Source organism: Diplotaxodon limnothrissa, linkage group LG19 (assembly GCF_057381915.1).
Source record: "Diplotaxodon limnothrissa isolate DT_005_m linkage group LG19, D_limnothrissa_male_GT1.1, whole genome shotgun sequence".
Classification (NCBI taxonomy): domain Eukaryota; kingdom Metazoa; phylum Chordata; class Actinopteri; order Cichliformes; family Cichlidae; genus Diplotaxodon; species Diplotaxodon limnothrissa.
This window is the reverse complement of record NC_140614.1, coordinates 26,713,581-26,732,867: the sequence shown is the minus strand read 5'-3', so window position 1 is coordinate 26,732,867 and position 19,287 is coordinate 26,713,581. Positions and strand designations below refer to the sequence as shown.

General features: G+C 43.3%; 1 protein-coding gene across 2 annotated transcripts in view; it reads right to left on the bottom strand.

The window, feature by feature from the left end:
• The window catches only part of pacrg (PARK2 co-regulated), a 164,582-nt gene that overhangs the window by 60,793 nt on the left and 84,502 nt on the right, over positions 1-19,287 (bottom strand). For both annotated transcript variants that reach the window (XM_085343263.1, XM_085343264.1), the window contains exon 3: positions 15,025-15,196. In XM_085343263.1, the coding sequence (XP_085199389.1) occupies positions 15,025-15,196 (172 nt within the window). The remainder of the gene's footprint in view (positions 1-15,024; positions 15,197-19,287) is intronic.

Here is a 19,287-nt window from a genome sequence, read left to right as displayed (position 1 = left end):
ACCCTCAAAGTGCTTTACAATTCCACTATTCATTCACTCTCACATTCACACACTGGTGGAGGCAAGCTACAGTTGTAGCCACAGCTGCCCTGGGGCAGACTGACAGAAGCAAGGCTGCCATATCGCGCCATCGGCCCCTCTGGCCAACACCAGTAGGTGGTAGGTGAAATGTCTTGCCCAAGGACACAACGACCGAGACTGTCCGAGCTGGGGCTCGAACCGGCAACCTTCTGATTACGAGACGAAATGCCAACTCTTGAGCCACGATCGCCCTAAATAACATTATTTGATGTAAAAAAAGTTTATAAGAATCATTTTATATATTTTTCCATAGCATTACATTTGAATTTAACAGTTCAATCTTTCAAATAATGGACAGATATTTGTGAAATTATGATACATTTGTGAATGTATTTTAACAATCTAAATATGCATATGTACAGACAAATATATTTAAAAAACAAGAAAATTATGTTTTATTACATTTACAGTGATTTTATGTTATTTTACATTTGAAATGTAAAATCACAGTCTATTTATGTAAATTTAATGATATTCTAGAAAAACAGTACAAAACTGTAAAATACACAGTAAAATACTTTTATATTACAACATTTTTTTTACAGTGTATGCTTCAAGATGAGTACAAAATTGATTGTAACAAAATTGATAGCAACACTATATGAATAGCCCTGCATGTAGCTCAAAGGCTTCCAGAAGTGAGAATAATGACTAATTAACTTCCAGAAACTGCTACTGTGAGTCCCTGTCTAAATGAATGGAGCCTGAAAGTGGTTCTACCTGCCTCGAACTAACCTGTAACAGTAACTAACCCAACCAGTGGGATTACATGTTTGTGTGCAGCCAAGTTAAACCCTTTGTCTTTCAGAGGAATTGGAGGGACATTTGCGATCTCTGCCATGACAGAATTCTTCCATGAATCTCTATTCATTCATTCATGGATCTCTGTTTTTCTGACTGCTATTTAAGTCTTTTGTACATTAGAATCAATATATATTTCAAGTCATTAGTAGAAATAGTAATTTACCCATACCTAGCTGCAGCACCTTATTCGAACTCACATAAGACTAATCGAGAAAGAGGAAAAGGGCACCAGCCCTAAAAGATTGTGTGTGAGCAGCAAAGAGAACAGCGTACTGCATCACTCAGTGCAAGTGTTAAAACAGCTAATATGCAAACATGGAGCAGTCCCGAGCACACGGAGCCACACTCTCATACACCACTCACACATCACACACACAAGCGTACCCGTACGTGTGCGCGTACATGAGTGCACATTCCAGTGCAAGCATTTTACAAGCAATGGGACAAAAATGTCAGCCTCATTCACGAGCACAGGCAGTGCTGAATGTGGCAGTAACAAAACACGAACCAAGTTACGCAATGTTAGAAGAGTCACATAAACAACATGAGGCTCAAAGGTTCAAGGAATATTGCATACGGCATTCATAAAAGACTATGTGAACCAGGGCCACTGCTTTGTGTCCATCTGAGAGCAGGAGAATGAGAAGGAGCGTGACTTTATCTGTGTCGGCGACAATGTGCGAGTGTGTGAGTGAGCGAGTGAGTGAATGAGTGTGTGCTGAATGAGCAAATGTATTGTGCTTCACGCCATCTCTCCATCGTTGCCTTAGTGTCTCCCCCGGATAGACAAGCGCAGTGATATCTGCCATCACCGAGATAAGGTGGAATGTGGAATGACAGGAATTTCAAACCTACATAACAAACAATGAAATTCTAATTACCAGCCAGCGCAAACAATTTTCCCTGCTGTGACATTTGGACCGCGGGACTGTTCAATTATTCATCAGCACTCTTGCCTCACTGCAAAAAAGAAAAAAAAAGAAAAAGAGAAAGGAAAAAAAAATTAAAAGAGCCAGAGTGGAAGGCAGCCGAGGGCCTGATATATTAATGCTGGTTTAAAACCTGTGTTGGGACAAATCTGAATAATCATCTATTCATGCTAAGGCCTGCTTCGTATTCAGCGTGGAAATAAAACAACGCTGACCCCGTATTCCGCTTCCTGTGAAATGTCAGAGGCAGGGGCGACACCTCGGAGAGTTTAGCAGTGAATTGTTCTCGCTCGGGGTATAAATACACTTCTGAGATCAGATGAAGATGTTCTCGTGCAGAGGCGTAACTGAGGATCTCCTTGTAATGAAAGTCTCATTTTAGTTCAAAGCCGAACAAATGCTCTGCCAATCAACTGCACGCAGGCATGGCTCAGAATCTTCCTCCTTGTTTAAGGACGCCAGAGAAAGCCCAAAACAACGGCGTTTCAAAAACATTCTGCCTTGTCTCCTGAGTCACCTTGGATCTGTTTGGCTGAACAAAACCATTTTTTACGACTTTACTTACACAAATTGATGTTTCATAGCAAACCATTTGTCATTTCAAACACACACCGGGAAAAAAAAAGCCTTCTGAAATGCGTCAACGCCACAAAAATATATTAAATGCTCTCGCCTCTTTTCCCACAGTAAGGTTTTCTTTCTAAAGCAAGCAAAAGGGAGCATGGTGTACAGTAGGAAAGAGTTCAGTCTTTAAGTCACTGAGGACCGGGGCCTCAGAGTATAATGTCAGCCAGAGCCTTCCTCATTGTGTATTCTCATTGGGTAACCTGCAGTCATCATCAAAATTCACCAGGGCCTGATGTGGCTCAGTCGCTCTGCAGATAAGAGTCTGCCAGCCACATTGAAGATGTATTAACGTCAGAGGAGAAAAATATATATCTTGCCATTTTAAACTGTGGATGGCTTTTTACTTTCTTCCTCTTTCTGCCATCCCTCCTTCTTTCCAACGCCATAGAAAAGTAATTAATCTGCAACAGAGACACGGACTGGCGGTTTTGCCTTGTGGATGGCAAAACGGGACTGATTTTTAATAAACGAAAAAGTTAATAAGGAGCAAGCCATTTAGAATTCCATTATCAGGGCGAAGTGTGTGTTTTCATTAGGGGCATAACCATCACCTTTGGTCTGGCCTCCAGAAGGCAAATGGCCAAAACTGCTGAGCGGTTTGAACTTATAAAATGCTGTCTGGGTTACTGAGTAGCCAAGTACCACTGTGTATAATGATTAGTTGTGTGTAAAGTGAGTGCTTCATTACAGAGGGCCAAATAGACATTTTGCTTTCACGTGCCTGTATAGAGACTTACAATCTATCTGTGGTGGTAGAGGAGGTTGCAAACACACTTGTGCAAGCAAAAGAAGGCAAACCAGTGCTTAAATTAATTATTAATATAAATACTTATTGACAAAAAACTTTGAAGCACTGACTGGTTATCTCATTTATCAACAAACTCCAGCTGAGCGGGGTTGAATTGCAGCTGGTAGTCCTTGCTCTGCTTAGTGTAGTGGCATCTCATGAACCAATTCTCCACCAGCTGCAGGTTTTGGTTGGAGTAACCCTCAATCTCACAGCATAGGAAAGGAAGGGCCATCTTCACCAGCTTCAACACGAGAAGGTGGATTTGAACAAGAGAAAAAAAAAAAATCAATCAAAAGATTCAGAGAATCTGGAGAAAACTCTGTGCACAAAGGGCGAGCTTCACATTCAACACCAGATGCCTGTGATCTTTAGGCCCTTAGGTGGCACTGCATTAGAAACATGGAAATCACTGCCTGAAATCACAGTTTTCTGTGCCACCCAAAAATGTAAGTTGAAGTTCTATCATGCAAAGAAGAAGCCACAAAAGCTGCATCTCAGATGGAAAAACAAGCCTGTACATCTGAAAGCCACCGTCAATCCTGAGCTGTAAATACAGATTTTAAAGCAGTAACATGCTCACACCCAGGTGGCTTTTTCAGGAATGAGCTAGCATATTTCAGCAAGACAATGCTAAACCACATTAATCATAACAGCATGGCTTTGTAGTAGAAGAGTACAAGTTGCTGAACTGGCCAGCCTATAGTCCAGACCTTCCCACAAGTGAAATGTTTGTCACATTATAAAAAGAAAACTATGTCAACAGAGATCAAGGTCAGCGGACCAGCTAGAATCTTACATCAGACCAAATTTGGGACAACACTGCTCTCCTAAAAGTCCACCAACTGGTCTCCTGAGTTCATTTATTGTTGTTAAATGAGAAGGCGATGCTACACATCGAAAAACATATGCCTGTCTCTTTTTCTTAAAATGGTAGATTTTCACATAATCATTTGATAAAATATTGTTTTATGAAATTTGCAAATCACTGCATTCTGCTTTTATTTACATTCCACAGAGCATCCCAACTTTTGGGAATCTGGGTTGTTATAAAGCAGTAAAGCGTACGCACACACGACACTTCGGAGTTGTTACACTGTATGATGTGAAACAGTTAAGACCGAGCAGCTTGTGCTCAGTGCGACTTTCTGCCAGGGTCAGTCTGTCACCGTGTCTCTGTGTCTCCAACAGCCCTGCCTGGTGTTGGCCGTCATGCCCCTCTGCCTCCACAGACATCCAACACCCACACATAAACAAGAAGCACACACACGTACACACCCCCAGCCAACTGCCCATGACATGAACACTACCGCAGGCTCACTGGGCGCCACTTAAAGGCTCCGACTTTGAAACTGACACTCCACTTGGCAGTGGCGCCAAACAAAAGAGTTTCTGTGTGTGTGTGTGTGTGTGTGTGTGTGTTTGAGACTTTGTGCCTGTGCATGTGCTGAAATTCTTTCAACAAAGCCACACTTTGCATTCCTCCAACTTCTTCTTTCCTTGTTCTTCCTTGTTCTTGCTGCACATGAAACCTTTCCTGTTCGCATCCCTATGAATTCCGAAGTCTATTTTTGAAGTCGTACACCACTTCGCCCTCAGGCACAACCTTTCGGCCCTCCTTAAAAATGTGTGTGTATGTGTGTGTGTGTGTGTGTGAGAGAGACTGTGCGCACGCGTGTAAACGTGTCAGCCTGGAAAGGTAAGGAGGCACAGCATGATGACAGAGTTAAATGTAGCATGTCATCACATTCATTGCAGATTATCAGGCATACTTTTAGAGCCAGCGTCTTCCGGCAAATGAAAAATAGAAAAACAGAAAAAAAAACAAGGACGCTTCACCCTGAGGGTTAATGCAATAATAGGAACTGTATGACAGCGAAACCAAATTAGGACGCCACATCAGGACTGGTTGTATAATATTAGAAGCGGCTGTAGCAGCAGACTGCAAGACAGGTGATTCTTTTCCTGGTAAAGCATGTTGTTCTATTTTTGTTGCATCGAATCTCCAAAGCAAAGTCTGAGAAAAGTCTAAAAAAGATATGTATGTAAATATAATAAATATATATTATCTATAAAACCAAAGTGAGAAATCCATTTTCATTAAGGTCAGATTCCTTAACCCTCTAACTCTTGCCCCTTACTCCTAACTATAACGTTACCAGGCCCTTTATTTGAGTGATTTTCAAATGTGAAAGTTAGATATTCACGGTTGGAAATTCATTTTCATGGTCCCAGTCTATGACCCAGCTTTTGTGTTTTGACTTTTGATTCAGGTTTATTTAATATTCTGTTCCTAGTATTTCATTATTATAGTTGTGATCTCCGTTTGTAGCCTTAGTTTGTTATCTAGGCTTTAGGTTTTCTGTTATCATTCCTCTCTGTGTTCCCCGTCCTCTTGTGTCTAGTTTCCTGTGTTGTTGTAGCGCCCTGTGATGTCTGTCTCTCTCTCTTTCTTGTCCCTTGCTCTCTCACTCTCTGTCTTTAGGTCATGTCTGTCATGTGATTCTTGTGTTCTAGTTTGGCTATTGCTTGCTTCCATGTCTTTTTATCCCCTGTAGTGTAAAGCTCAAATGTCCTTGTCCAAGTCTCAGTGCTCTTGTCACTTCCTGTTTTATTCTGATAGTCACTTGTCTTGTGTGCAAAATGTTCAGTTTCTCATCAGCAGTGTTGGTCAAGTTACTTGAAAAAAGTAATCAGTAACTGATTACTGATTACTTCCCGAAAAAAAGTAATCCTGTTACTTTACTGATTACTTATTTTCAAAACTAATTAGTGACTTAGTTACTTTTTAAAACAGGATTTACACCCTAAATAGGTAATAAAGCAAGAGATCTTTCAGCCCAATTCTACTTTTTCTGCATAATCCATCATATAAAATGCAACCAAATGAAAAAGTCTCTTTTTAAAACTTGTTTCATTAGTTTTAATATTTTAACTTTATGCATCAAGCATACATTAAATTATATGCAACATTCTCTGACTGGAAGAAATTTGTTTAATATTTAAACCTATTTTCTGCACATTCCAGCACATAAAATAAAATAGTTTTTTGTGTTTACACTCACTCTTTCAAATAGATGCAAGTAAAACACAGCAGAAAATAAATAAAATCAATGACCCAGCGGTCCTGTTGCTCTATTTTCACCTGTATAGCAGGAGTGGGGCAGGCGGAGGTTTGCCCTGGTGCAGGTGTGTCGCAGAGATCAGTGGAAGGATACGGCAGTTTCTCTGTGAATTTCACATTCCAGTGGCAGTGCACTCGGTGCTTGCTTGGAAGTTTAGGGTTTTTTTTCGCTGTAAAAGGTTTTCTTCCCACGCAGTGAACAGCAGACGGTAATGTTTTTGTCACTTTTTACAGAATTAAACTCTCCCGCACTCATTATATTATCCATTTTTGATCTGCACACAGCTGTTGCCACAAACGTCGCAGTCGCTTACGTCATTGTCATGAGACACTCTTGCAAAAAGATCAGTTTTAGTAACGCAGTAACGCAGCGTGCTAAAGGGAAAGTAACAGTAATCGAATTACCTTTTTTGCAATAGTAATTCCTTACTTTACTTGTTACTTGTTACAGTTTTAGTTTTGTAATCTGTAATTCCAGCAATAAAGCTGTGTTTTGAGTTCAGTTCCGTCTCCGAGAGTCCTGCATTTTGGGTCCTTTCCTGCCTGCTTCCCACAGCGTAACGGCAGATATAGCCTCCATGCCCGTATAGTGAAGCCAACATTGGCTGTGATTGCAAAAAGACCTCTGCTTACGTAGAAGCAGAGGCCTTGCAGTACAATGACTCTCTCCTCCTGAAACCTCAGTGAACAATTTCCTAGCCAGTTCATGGGTTCAGTAAAAGGAATGCCTTTTAGTGTCAGAGATCATAAGCTAATGAGGCTGCCACCAAATAGTGAATAATGAAATAATGACATGCAAAAATATTTATTAAGGCTGCAGTTCAAGTCTGAGATGATTACTCTGCTGTCTATCAGTGTTAAAATAATAATAATATTTACATATACAAAGGTTTGGAAAAGTAATGTAAATGATGATGAAGATGATGAGGACATTTTGCTGCCAAATGTTGCAGCTTTAAGGCAGGGATGACTCCTGGAGTTGCTTTCTCACTGTATCTGCTTTATTTCACAATCCGATCATAACAAAAACATACAGCAGCTCCTCTCCGACTCCTAGCCCTTTGCTGCGGTGGAAAAAGAACCACTCCAAAACCCCTTCAAGGAACATATGTACAAAAGAGTTTTCCTAACACACCAATGGGGCGTTCAATGCCATCTGGTTAATATGAGTACTCTGGCAGAATAACAGTTCAAATGAAAAATATACCAGAACAAACAAGCAACCAAAAAAGAAGTGTGGGGTACCTTTGAACCAATGAACAAAGTATAACCATTTATACTTTTTAACATAACCCGGCCCCGTCGATATGTGTATCTCTCACACTCTCCCCCACTCGAGAAATGTCGTCCCGACATAAATGTACCTTATAATCGACAATCCATAGAGAACAATAGAATGGCATGGACTATGTACCAGGTTACATTACACCCTTTTTTTTTTTTTTAAGTTACCCAAACTACCGTGCACTGTAGTTGTGTATACTCCTGATATAATCAGTTCAGCTTTTTTTTTTTTTTTTGTCCACAATTCAATCTATCAAATTACCATGCTATTTGTACTCTCCTGTAAAGGCATTAACTTTGTCCACATCTCATCTGAACACTAAGCATCTTCCCTTTACTCATACACATGTTCGGCCTGCAATCCATGTGTCACAATATTTCAATCAACATAGGTACATTTGTTACAATCTGAAATAGTGGTACCAAGTGTAAACATTATATCTTCCCCTTTTACCAAGGTCGCCAGTAACCTTGAATATTCACACATTTGGTGGCCACTATTCTTTCTTCAAGACTTGGTTGTCCAAGTTTACTATAGGTCAAAGTCTGTGGTCTCCTCCTTTCTCTCTTTGGGTATGGACTTGGCTGGTCTGTTTCCAAAGCCTCTTCGACATCAGAGCTGCTGTCCACCTCCCCTGCCCCCACAATAGCCACATCCTCTGGTTCCCTATTGTCCATTTTCTCCTCATCAGCTTGGCTGGGGTCCCCCTGGCCATCTCCTGACATGTGAGGAAGCTCATCTGGCTCACCCCCGTCCCTTAGTGGCATAAACTCTGCCGCTGTGGGGTCCAATGTAGGTGAACACTGAGGCTCAGGATAAGGCCAGGTGAAAACCGCATCAGAAAACTCATCTGTGTCCTCCTCCTCCTCACTCCCCACTTGTGTCGGAGTCATGCATGTTTGTTTCCGTTTGTTATAATGTCTTTTCCTTGTTTTAGTACTAGTTACAGTTGCCTCCTTATCTGCTGGGAGCGGAAGAAAATCGCAAGGCAACAACATATTCCTGTGCAAAATCCTTGTCCTGCCTTTACCATTCTCTGGCTCTAACTCAAACACAGGACTGTCCTCTCCCTTTTGTCTTTTAATGATGTAGATGTTGTCTTCCCAATAGGAGCGGATTTTACCTGGCCCACCCCTCTCCACAACATTTCTAACAAGGACACGACTCCCTATTTGAAGTGGTGGACCATGCACACTTTTGTTGTACTGCCTTTTACCTCGGTCAGCTGACTTAGCTGCATTTTTGGAGGCGACAGTGTAAGCTTCAGCCATTCTCCTTCTCCATCTGTCCACATAGTCCTGGTAGGAGCCTGAACTGTCCTCCTGCTCAATGCCAAAGAGAAGGTCAACTGGTAACCGTGGTGACCTACCAAACATTAGGAGAAAAGGAGGGTAGCCAGTGGCCTCATTAACAGTACAATTGTAGGCATGTACAACTTTATGGAGGTGGCTTTTCCAGTCTCTTTTCTGTTCCTCTGTTAGTGTTCTTAACATCGAGAGCAAGGTCCTGTTGAATCTTTCGGTCTGCCCATTTCCTTGTGGGTGATAAGGAGTAGTGTGTGACCCTTTAACACCAGCCAGTTCTTTTAAATGGTGCAATAGTCTATTCTCAAACTCTCGCCCCAAATCGTGGTGTAGTTTTTCTGGAAAACCAAACCTGAGACAATAATCATTGAATAGTTTTTCTGCTACAGTCTTAGCTGTCTTATTTGTAGTTGCGTAGGCCTGAGCGAAGCGGGTGTAGTGGTCCATAACTACAAGTATGTATTCACACCCCCCCTTGCATTGCTCCAGGTGCAAAAAGTCAACTGAAACCAACTGAAATGGATGAGTGGTCTCTATGCTCAACATAGGTGCCCGTGCCTGTCTGTTTGGCTTCCTCTGTTTGAGACACTCACAAACATTACTGACAAAGTGTTCAATGTCTCTTTGCATCTTAGGCCAGAAGAAACGATCCCTAATTAAATTTAGGGTCCTTTCTGATCCCAAGTGGCCCATCTGTTGGTGTAGTTCTTTGAGCACTAGTGGGTGGTAAACTGAGGGGAGAACTAGTTGTTTTTTGTGTCGAGTCTCTCTGAACATAGTTCCATCCTCTCTGATTTTCAGTTTGCTCCACTCTCTAGCCAATGCTTTAAACTCAGTGCTCTCAGTCTTAATTTCCTGTGTGGTGGGCCTTTTGTTTTGCACTACAGACTCGTACATTTTACCTATCACGGGGTCTTGCCGCTGTGCTGCACAGATTTCCTCTCTCGGTATTGGCTGAATCATGTCCAGCAGTTCCTCTGCTTGTGTTTGATGCTGAAGGGTGTGGAAGGAGACAGCGTTAAACATTAGAGCTTCTGTTTGCTGCACTAATATGCCCTGCTGTGAGGCTACAACCACGTCCTGGCTAACCGTCTGTGTACAGCAGTTCATATAGTCCTCAAAATCGAGGGGCATCCTGGATAAAAAATCTGCATCTGCATTTGTTTTTCCTGGCCTGTATTTTATCGTAAAGTTGAAATCTGCGAGCTCAGCCACCCAACGCTGACCTGATGCATTCAACTTTGCTGTCGTTAACACATAGGTGAGTGGATTATTATCTGTATAAACCACAAACGATGGCGCATGCAGCAAATAATCTCTGAAGCGCTCACAGACAGCCCATTTGAGAGCTAAAAACTCCAGTTTGCCAGCATGCATATGGTAATTTTTTTCTGGCGGCGTTAACGTTCTAGATCCATAAGCTATGACTCTTAACTTGCCATTACTGCGCTGGTAGAGCACTGCTCCTAACCCTGCTTGAGAAGCATCAGTATGAAGCACAAATGGTTGGTCTAGATCAGGGTAGCCTAGGATCGGAGGACTGGCCAGTTTATTGACTAAGTAAGACAAAACCTGATGGTGTGACTCTGTCCATTTCACAGGGGCTGATGAAGGCAACTGTCCTTTAGCCTGTTTGTTTTTCTCCTTCCTTCTCTTGTTCTGTGTTTTTAAGTCCTGTGGGCTACTTTTAGCATTTGTTTGGGCTGCTAGCAGTTCATACAAAGGTTTGGCGATACGTGAAAAGTCCTGTATATAGGCTCTATAATAAGATAGGAAGCCCAAAATCTGTCTCACTTCCCCCACTGTACTAGGGTGTTTCTCTTTAAGTGACATCACGGAGGCGACTTCTGCTGGATCCATACTATGGCCATCTTTTGACACCACTCTACCCAAAAACCTGACCTTAGGCTTGAACAGTTCACATTTCTTAGCAGTAAGTTTGACCCCATGTCTCTGATACCTTTGTAGCACGGCTCTTACATGCTCAACATGGTCCTCAAAAGATTTACTGTGGACCAAATTGTCATCAAGGTACGGTAGACAGATATCATCACGCAGACCCCAAAGACACTCCTCCATGCTCCTCTGGAACTCTGCTGGGGCGGAGCTGAGTCCAAATGGGATTCTAACCCACTGGTATAAACCCCAGGGGGTGATGAATGCAGTGAGTGGCTGACTGTCTTCGTCTAGGAATCCTTGATGATAAGCCTTTCCCTGGTCTAGTACTGTAAACCAGGAGCTACCAGTGAGGCTGTCCAACATGTCCTGTATCCTGGGAATAGGATGTCTGTCAGGCACCGATTTGCGATTAAGTTCTCGATAATCCACACAAAGTCTGAGGTCACCGGACTTTTTCCTAACACAGACTATCGGTGACGAATAAGGCGACTTGGATTTTGTAACCCACCCCCTATTGATCAAGTCTTGCAGGTAAGCTTTTACTTCCTGATGCAGAGGTTTAGGCACACTGTTGTAAGTCTTTTGAACTGGTGTTTGGTCGTTGAGGGTGATGTGCATCCGAAGGCTAGGAATGCAGCCTACATCATTTTCGTCTTTTGCAAAAGCTTTGCATTCCTCCCTAAGCATCATCCTCACCGCCGACTGTTGGCCACTCGTTAGATGGTCTAGAACTACAGGGGGATCCCAAACACCACTTGTCTCACCTGTGGGGGCTAATGGGACTTCGACACCTGCATCGTCTGCTGTTTTAGTTGTTGGAGTTTCTACAGGTTTTAGGGCAGCTGGGTATATTGCTTTTACGCCCTCAATGTGCCCCAGGACCACACGCGGATCTACAGTAATATTATGGCATGTGGTATTTGTGACAGATACTGGGACCATGGCTGAGTTGCCCCTTTTTACTTTAAACAATACTTCCTGCAAATGAAGCCCCTCAGGCAGGCTGGGGTTCAGAACAGGACAAAATAACATTACAGTGTCCTCGTCAGCCTGTATGCGTGTGCGACAGCGAATGGTAGTAGCTTCACTAGGGCCTAAAACAACTTTACTCCGCCCTGTCTTGACTTGGATCTCTTCCGCAGCTGTTCGATGTGTCTCTATCAACTGGATAAAAGTCTTAGCAGATCCGACGTCAATACCAAAAGCACTACTCACAATATTTGCAGCACAGTCACTGTTTTTAACACCCTGTTGTTTAAGTTGCTCGTTGATGATTTCTTCTATAACATTGTATCCAATAATGGGATCCTGAGCTACATTTGGGTCACTAGAGACCAATACGGGCACTAGGAGACTCGAGCTGGTCGTCTCCACCCCCGTCAGTCTAAACTCTACAGGGACCCACCCCATAAATGGTATCTCTGTCTGATTAGCTGCGAGCCCATTTAATGGTTCTGAACCTAAGAGTTCATCTATCCCCCTGATAGTGGTGTGAGGTAAGTGCTCGACTCTCCAGTTCTCATTTATTACGGTAGCCTGTGCACCCGTGTCCCACAATGCGGTGACTGGTACATTGTCAAAGGTGCATCTCACCATTTTTCGTCTACCAATCAGCTTCACTAATTTTTGTCCTTGCTTATCTGATAGAAGGTCAGAATATCCCATGTATGACAACCACCCCTTTTTCTCTCTTTCCCTCAAATGTTGTTCAACTAGCCTCACCGCTTTACATACATGTTTGTGATGGTGCCAGTGTTGTCCCTGACAGGCTTTAGAACAGTAACTGACAGATGAGCAGCCTGCACACCTCTGGAGTGGGGTGCTGACCGACTCTCTCTGGTGGCAGCAACCACAGCGGCGGGACTCCTGATGTGGCGGTGGGGTCACTGCTGGTCCCGTGGCAGTGGCCCTCTGGCGTTTCCCTGCAGCTGAAGTGGAGCTCGGCATCCTCTGGAGATGTGGCCAGGCTGGCCACACTTAAAGCAGTGGGTGCAGTTGTCTCCCTCTCCGTTGCTCTGGCAGGTCCTGCAGCCTTTCTTCCTCCAGGTACCCGCGGCAGCATCTGATGTCCTCTTTGTAGTCTGCGACTTGCCAGCGTTCAGGGAAGCAAGAACCATCTGCCTCACCTCTGCAACCTCGTTCCTCAGCTCTTTCACCAGGTCGTGCATTTCGGGTGGAGGATGATTTTTCTTGTCTTCCTTGGTGGCGGGGATCTGTGAGCTGCTGCGTGGTTCATCCCTAGTATGTAGCTCATTGATTCTTGGTGGTTTTGTATTGTTCCTCTTTAACTTGTTCAGTCTTTCTGTCTCGAGATTGGCAGCTTCATTTAGTTTCTCAATCAGCATTTCATCAGTCACATCTGGGTTGTCAAGAAGGGCTTTAATCTGGAACTTTATGTTGTCATTTTGCAGCCCAGTACCCACTGATCTCAAAAACTTCCTTTTTACCAGGTCCCGACTGTAGTGTTCTGCTTCTTTGTCCTTGGATGCGTACAGGAGGCGATCTTTAAGCTCAATGGCTCTGAATAAAAAGTCTTGAGCTGACTCTTTTGGATCTTGGGAAATATTTATCAGTTTTTGGTACAAATCAGATGTGTCATCTTCTCGGTAATGTCCTTTTAATATTGTCTTTAACTGTGTGAGTGTCAAATCAGTCTTTATTTCAAGCATATCACGCAGTTTGAGACCTGGATTGATGGCTCTTATCACTGCTTCAATAACTTCTGACTCACTGTGGCCTTTGCGGAGTCCATTTTCCATCTGATGCAGCAGGTTGGTATAGGACAGCCGATCGCGCTGCCCTCCCTCACCTATTTGGCCACAGATGCGAAACTCCCTGCGAATTGTCACCTCTGGTACTTTAGAAGACAGCAGGTTCGGGGCAGCGTCCGCCATCTTGAGTTTCTGCCCTATCGCTCTAATTTCTTCCTGCAGCTCGTCATACTTGTCTCTTGCGTCTGAAGGGCGGGAAAAATCACTCTCGGCCGTATTGTCTTTAGCTTTATATTCGCCCAAAAACGATAAAAGTTCTTTCACAAACTGTACAGCATCGTCTGGTGTATAACTGTTTTCCACCTCGTCCAGTTTATGTTCTATAACTTTCATCAGTTGGCGTCTGGAAGTGTCTTTTGTAGGCTCATTTAGCGGTGTAGCAAAGCCTTTCACCTTATAACCCACTTCTATGAGCTGATCACGACTTAGCTGGCAGAGTGTGGCGGTGATCTTATCTCGTCGGGCTTCTATCTCCATTGTGGGTACTCACAAGCTTGTCTTTAGTCCGTCAGATTTCAGGTCCGGTGCTTGAAGAAAGGTTTTTCTTCAGCCGTGCGGTAGCGCTAACGTTAGCCGCTAATGGCGCTAACCAGGCTTCTGCTTCACTCTCGTGCGGGAAGTTCTTCAAACCTTCCTCCTGGCTGGCTCGCCATGATATGTTGCAGCTTTAAGGCAGGGATGACTCCTGGAGTTGCTTTCTCACTGTATCTGCTTTATTTCACAATCCGATCATAACAAAAACATACAGCAGCTCCTCTCCGACTCCTAGCCCTTTGCTGCGGTGGAAAAAGAACCACTCCAAAACCCCTTCAAGGAACATATGTACAAAAGAGTTTTCCTAACACACCAATGGGGCGTTCAATGCCATCTGGTTAATATGAGTACTCTGGCAGAATAACAGTTCAAATGAAAAATATACCAGAACAAACAAGCAACCAAAAAAGAAGTGTGGGGTACCTTTGAACCAATGAACAAAGTATAACCATTTATACTTTTTAACATAACCCGGCCCCGTCGATATGTGTATCTCTCACACAAAGCTAATTGAAAGGCTGCTATATTTTAACATCACAGAAAATTGCCATGATAATAACTCTGTGTGATTGCAAAGCAGACTTTAGCCCTGAAAAGTAATCATTAAAACCGTCAAGTTATACATATTTAAAACTTCATCTGTGGTTTCTCTCTCCTTCTAATTAGCTTTAAAGATGTGATTTTCACGTTAAATCCGGCTCCTCGCTTCTACTAACACTGTAACTGACTTGGATTTGTCTCCAGGTGACTATACATTTCCCTGAGAAAACGAGAGAGTGAAGCGAAGGTAAAATGACATGACACACTGGGTCACGTGAGAGAGGAGCTCTGTTTTGTGTGGTTGGTAAACCGTGAGTGCGGGAACCCTCCCAGACTTACTCCTGATGGGCATGATGAGCTGGGGGATGACAGGCAGGATCTTGGGGCCTCCGCGGTCCAGCATGTCATGGATTCCCTGGCGGGCGAAGAGCTCATACGGAAAAGCAGTCTCAGTTAAACCATCAAAGAACAGTGGCAGGTAGTGGTGGTAGTCCAGTGTCTCCACGTCCACCTGAGGACAGAAACACACATTTATATCACAGGTAACATTAGCTCCCTATTAATCTTACTATTAAACTTAATAAAAGTACTTAATCTTAAGCTTGTCTCATTAAAGCTTTGGGTGTGTAACAGAAGGTTATAATTGTAAAAGCTCAGATTTTGAAATTTAAGTCAAATTTAAGTCAAAACTTTAAATAAGCCACTCCAAAACCTTCATTTTGTTTTGTTTTTTAGCCATTCAGAGATGGACTTGCTAATGTGTTTTTAATCATTGTGCTGCTGCATAAGTGTGCCTGAACTTCAGGGCACAAACTGATGGATGGACATTGTCCTTCAGGATTTTCTGGTACAGAGCAGAATTCAGGGATCCATCAGTTATAGCAGGTTGTCGTGGACCCACACTATCACACCAATGTTCTTTGGACTGATGAGACAAGTGTTGAATTTTATTTGTAAACGCTGCATCCTGCTTGCGACGGAACTACCTCAACGATGCCATTTATTCCTAGTGTCTTTCTTATTGCTGAATTGTGAACTCTGACCTAATTGAGGCGAGTGAGCCTTGCGTGTCTTTAGATGTTGTTCTGGGTTCTTTTGTCACCTCCTGGATGTGTTGCTGATACACTCTTGGAATAATTTTGGTAGGCTGGCCACTCCTGGGAAGGTTCACCACTGTCCAAGTTATCTCTATTTGGGGACAATGGCTGTCACCATAATTCACTGGAATCCCAAAGCCTTAGAAATGGCTTTGAAACCCTTTCCAGACTGATCATGCCAATGATTTTGTTTCTCAGCTCTTTCATTAGATGGTGGTTAGATGCTTCTCCTTGAGATCTTTTAGTCTTCTTCACTTTGTCAGGTTATATTTAAGCAGTTCAACAGGTCTCACAGTAGTCAGGCCTGCTTGTGGCTAGTGAAATTGTTTTCACATAAGATCAGGAAGATTTACATTTTTTTCACTTGATAAACGAATCATAATTTAACACGTATTTTTATTTATTTGTCTTATCTTCGTCTAATCTTTGAAATTGTTTGATGATCTGAAACATGCAAGTGTGACCAAAACCGCTTATCCTTGTCAGGGCTAAATGCGATCAATATGGGAAAAAAAAGCAATCGGGAAGGGGCCAAATACTTTCTCACAGCATTGTTATATTCTGGATTACTCCCTTAAACGTAAAAAAAGAGTAGTGTGTGTTAAATGTGAAAGAGGTCCTGATTAAGTTTCAGGATTCGGTGAGCTGGTGAATGTGTTGCTTACAGCCGTGAGGCCCCCTCTCATTCTTTGCCCTTTCTCTTTGTTTGTCCTTGGCTCTGCACAAAACTAGGGCTAAATCTCCTCTTGCCCTCATTTATAACCCTCACAGTGAACACATACACTCACTTACACACTCTCACACACACGCACACACTGCTAGGGGACAGCTGTTCAGAAGATCATGACACCACAGCATGTGGCGTCCTGTGGGGGCTGACATGTTAACACCTGTTTACACCATTTACAGGACAGACAGAGAGACGTGCAGAAACAATCAGGTGGTAGATGAAGACATTTGTCCGGCTACAGGCTGCTGGCAGACTTTGATGTTGTTCAGCTGTGTTTGTGTCTATTGCGTGACACGTGAAAGTGAAGTCTTTCATGTGTAAGAAGCTATTGGGCTAGAGCCACTCAGGCACAATGAACTCGAATGCACAGGTGATCCAAAGGAAGCTGTCCTTGAGTTACGAAATGCACGCAAATCTTACATCTAGCCGTGGCTCATACAGCATGTGCACCGAGGTACCAAGTGTGTATCAATATATGCTTTAGTGCACAGGCAAAAAAGGCTATAAGAATTACAATAAAGTCACCTTCCTAAAACTCCAAAGTACTGAAATAATTTTTAAGTGACCACGTGCATGTTCACATGAATTCTTGTGACAATGTGCTCTGTGTTATTCACTTTATCTGTCAGTGGCTTTAATGTTGTTGATGATTGGTGTGTACAGGCGCACCCTACTGGGCCACGCTGCTCTGTGCTGAAATGTCACCCAGGCAGTGACACTGTGTGCTTTTAAGTCCCTCGCCCCACTGCCGGTCAGAGCCGAGACTTCAAAGCAGGGCTGACCGCCTTTACCTCGCTCAAGCTGCCAAACCTCCCTGTCGCACAGCTAACTGCCCCCCCACCCCGGGTAAACACAGAGATGGAGGAGGACAGACTAAAGATGGAGACAGGGCAAAGATGGCGACAGAGATGGAGAGTTTGCGCTGTTAGCGCAGAGAGAGACAAGGCTGATTGCTTTGAGGCAATTTGCAACCTTGACCTTTCCCCGCGTTTGGTCAAGATGATCACCGTGAGTCAGGCTGACTGGAGACAAGAACAAAAGCAAACACGAGCCCAGAGAGCAGGGGTGGACAGGGGATGAGAGGGTGAGGAGAGGCGAGATGACACTACATCACCGTGCTGCTCACTAGCCAGTGGCAGTCAGTGGTACACAGGGACACGTCATGCCATAAGCAGCTTTTCTGGATGAGGCTACAGAAATAACACAAACAGCAGACACAATAAAACACTATCACAAAACCCCTTTTTAACCAGTACACTTGGCCTTGTAGAAGCAACTTTAAAATCCTTAACTATTAACACTGGACATAGCAGGCAGTGAATTTCCCAATGTATTATTTAAATACTGCTACATTAGAAACAATGCTAGACATAAAGTAGAATATTTCATTCAGCTGTAAATGAGATAAATTGAATTATTATTATGGAATTAAATAACATAAAAAGGGAGGAAAAACACCCTAATTTGAGTAAATGGAAAAGAATAATACAAAACTACAGCCTATAGAAAAAAATACCCACAAAATGCAATTAGTTTAAATGTAAAAAGATGTGAACTCTACACCAAAATGTGAAAACCTATGTGATATCTTTCCCCCCTAGCTTTAAATTATGCTTTAACGTAATATGCGACTTTTTAAAATGAATTCTTACTTGCAGAAACAAAAAAATGACACACAGGAGAGGAAAAAGTCAAAGTAATACCTGGGGCTAACAGAAAGTGGCACACGCAGTTTTACTTTTCACTGTTAGCACATGATCTGCTCTCACACGACTACGTTGTGAACCTGCGATGTTGCGTGAATAATTACCTGAAGCATTAATTTGCTGCTGTTGTGAACTCTGATGCTCATAATCAAAAGCACATAAACAAGCACTTAGGGACTGACTGAAGATTCCAGTTAGCACCGGCAGAGTGAGGACAATCAGCAAACACTCCTGCAAGCTCGCACTGTTTCACATAAACACATACATTCCTGGGGAATCTTAATCAGACAAAGTGCTGAGCGCTAACTCTTCCATCCGCTATTGATTGTCCGCCCAGGTTTGTTTGTCTTTGGGTGCCTGAGGGAATCCCTCCGGAGTCTGGGGAGTCAATGAGAGTGGAGCACAGAAAGACTATCAGCCCAGCAGCAGCAATTAGCCCTGGGACTCAGACCTGCGTGTCTCCTCTGGTCAGCGCTGCAACGGCAGACAGACAACAACAGAAGCAGGCCAGCCTCTGCTCATTAAACAGCGGTATCAGAGGCCCCTGACAGCCACAGGAGACCAGGAGGAACAGAAAACAGCAGGTTGCCACTTTAAATACATAATACCTGGACGCCATTTGGTGTGAGGTGTGTGAATACATGTACATGCGACTCCATATGAAGCCCGGGAGTGTGCACAGACATGATAAGCTGCCGTTTTTCAGTGGCAGTATTATTTCTGATACACACTCTGGGGACATAGAGGCTATAGAGGGAGTGTGAAAGTGACACGGAAAATGGCGGGGGGTTGTTTTGGGGGGTTTGAACCTGAGGTAAGTGCCGTGGACTATGTCACATGTGATCTGATGTAACAAACAACACGCTGACACTTCCCATTACATCGACTGTTAGGTTGTGGGTCCAAGGTTTTGGAGGGGGCAGGAGTTGCTGTGTGTAAACTTACATTTCCAAAAGAGCAGCAGCAGACATCTAATCAAACTAAAGTAGCTGATCAAATCCTGGCCTGGTGACGCACTGGTGTTGTACCTGCAACTGAACTTTTGCGCGGAAACAAAAAAACACTGTCA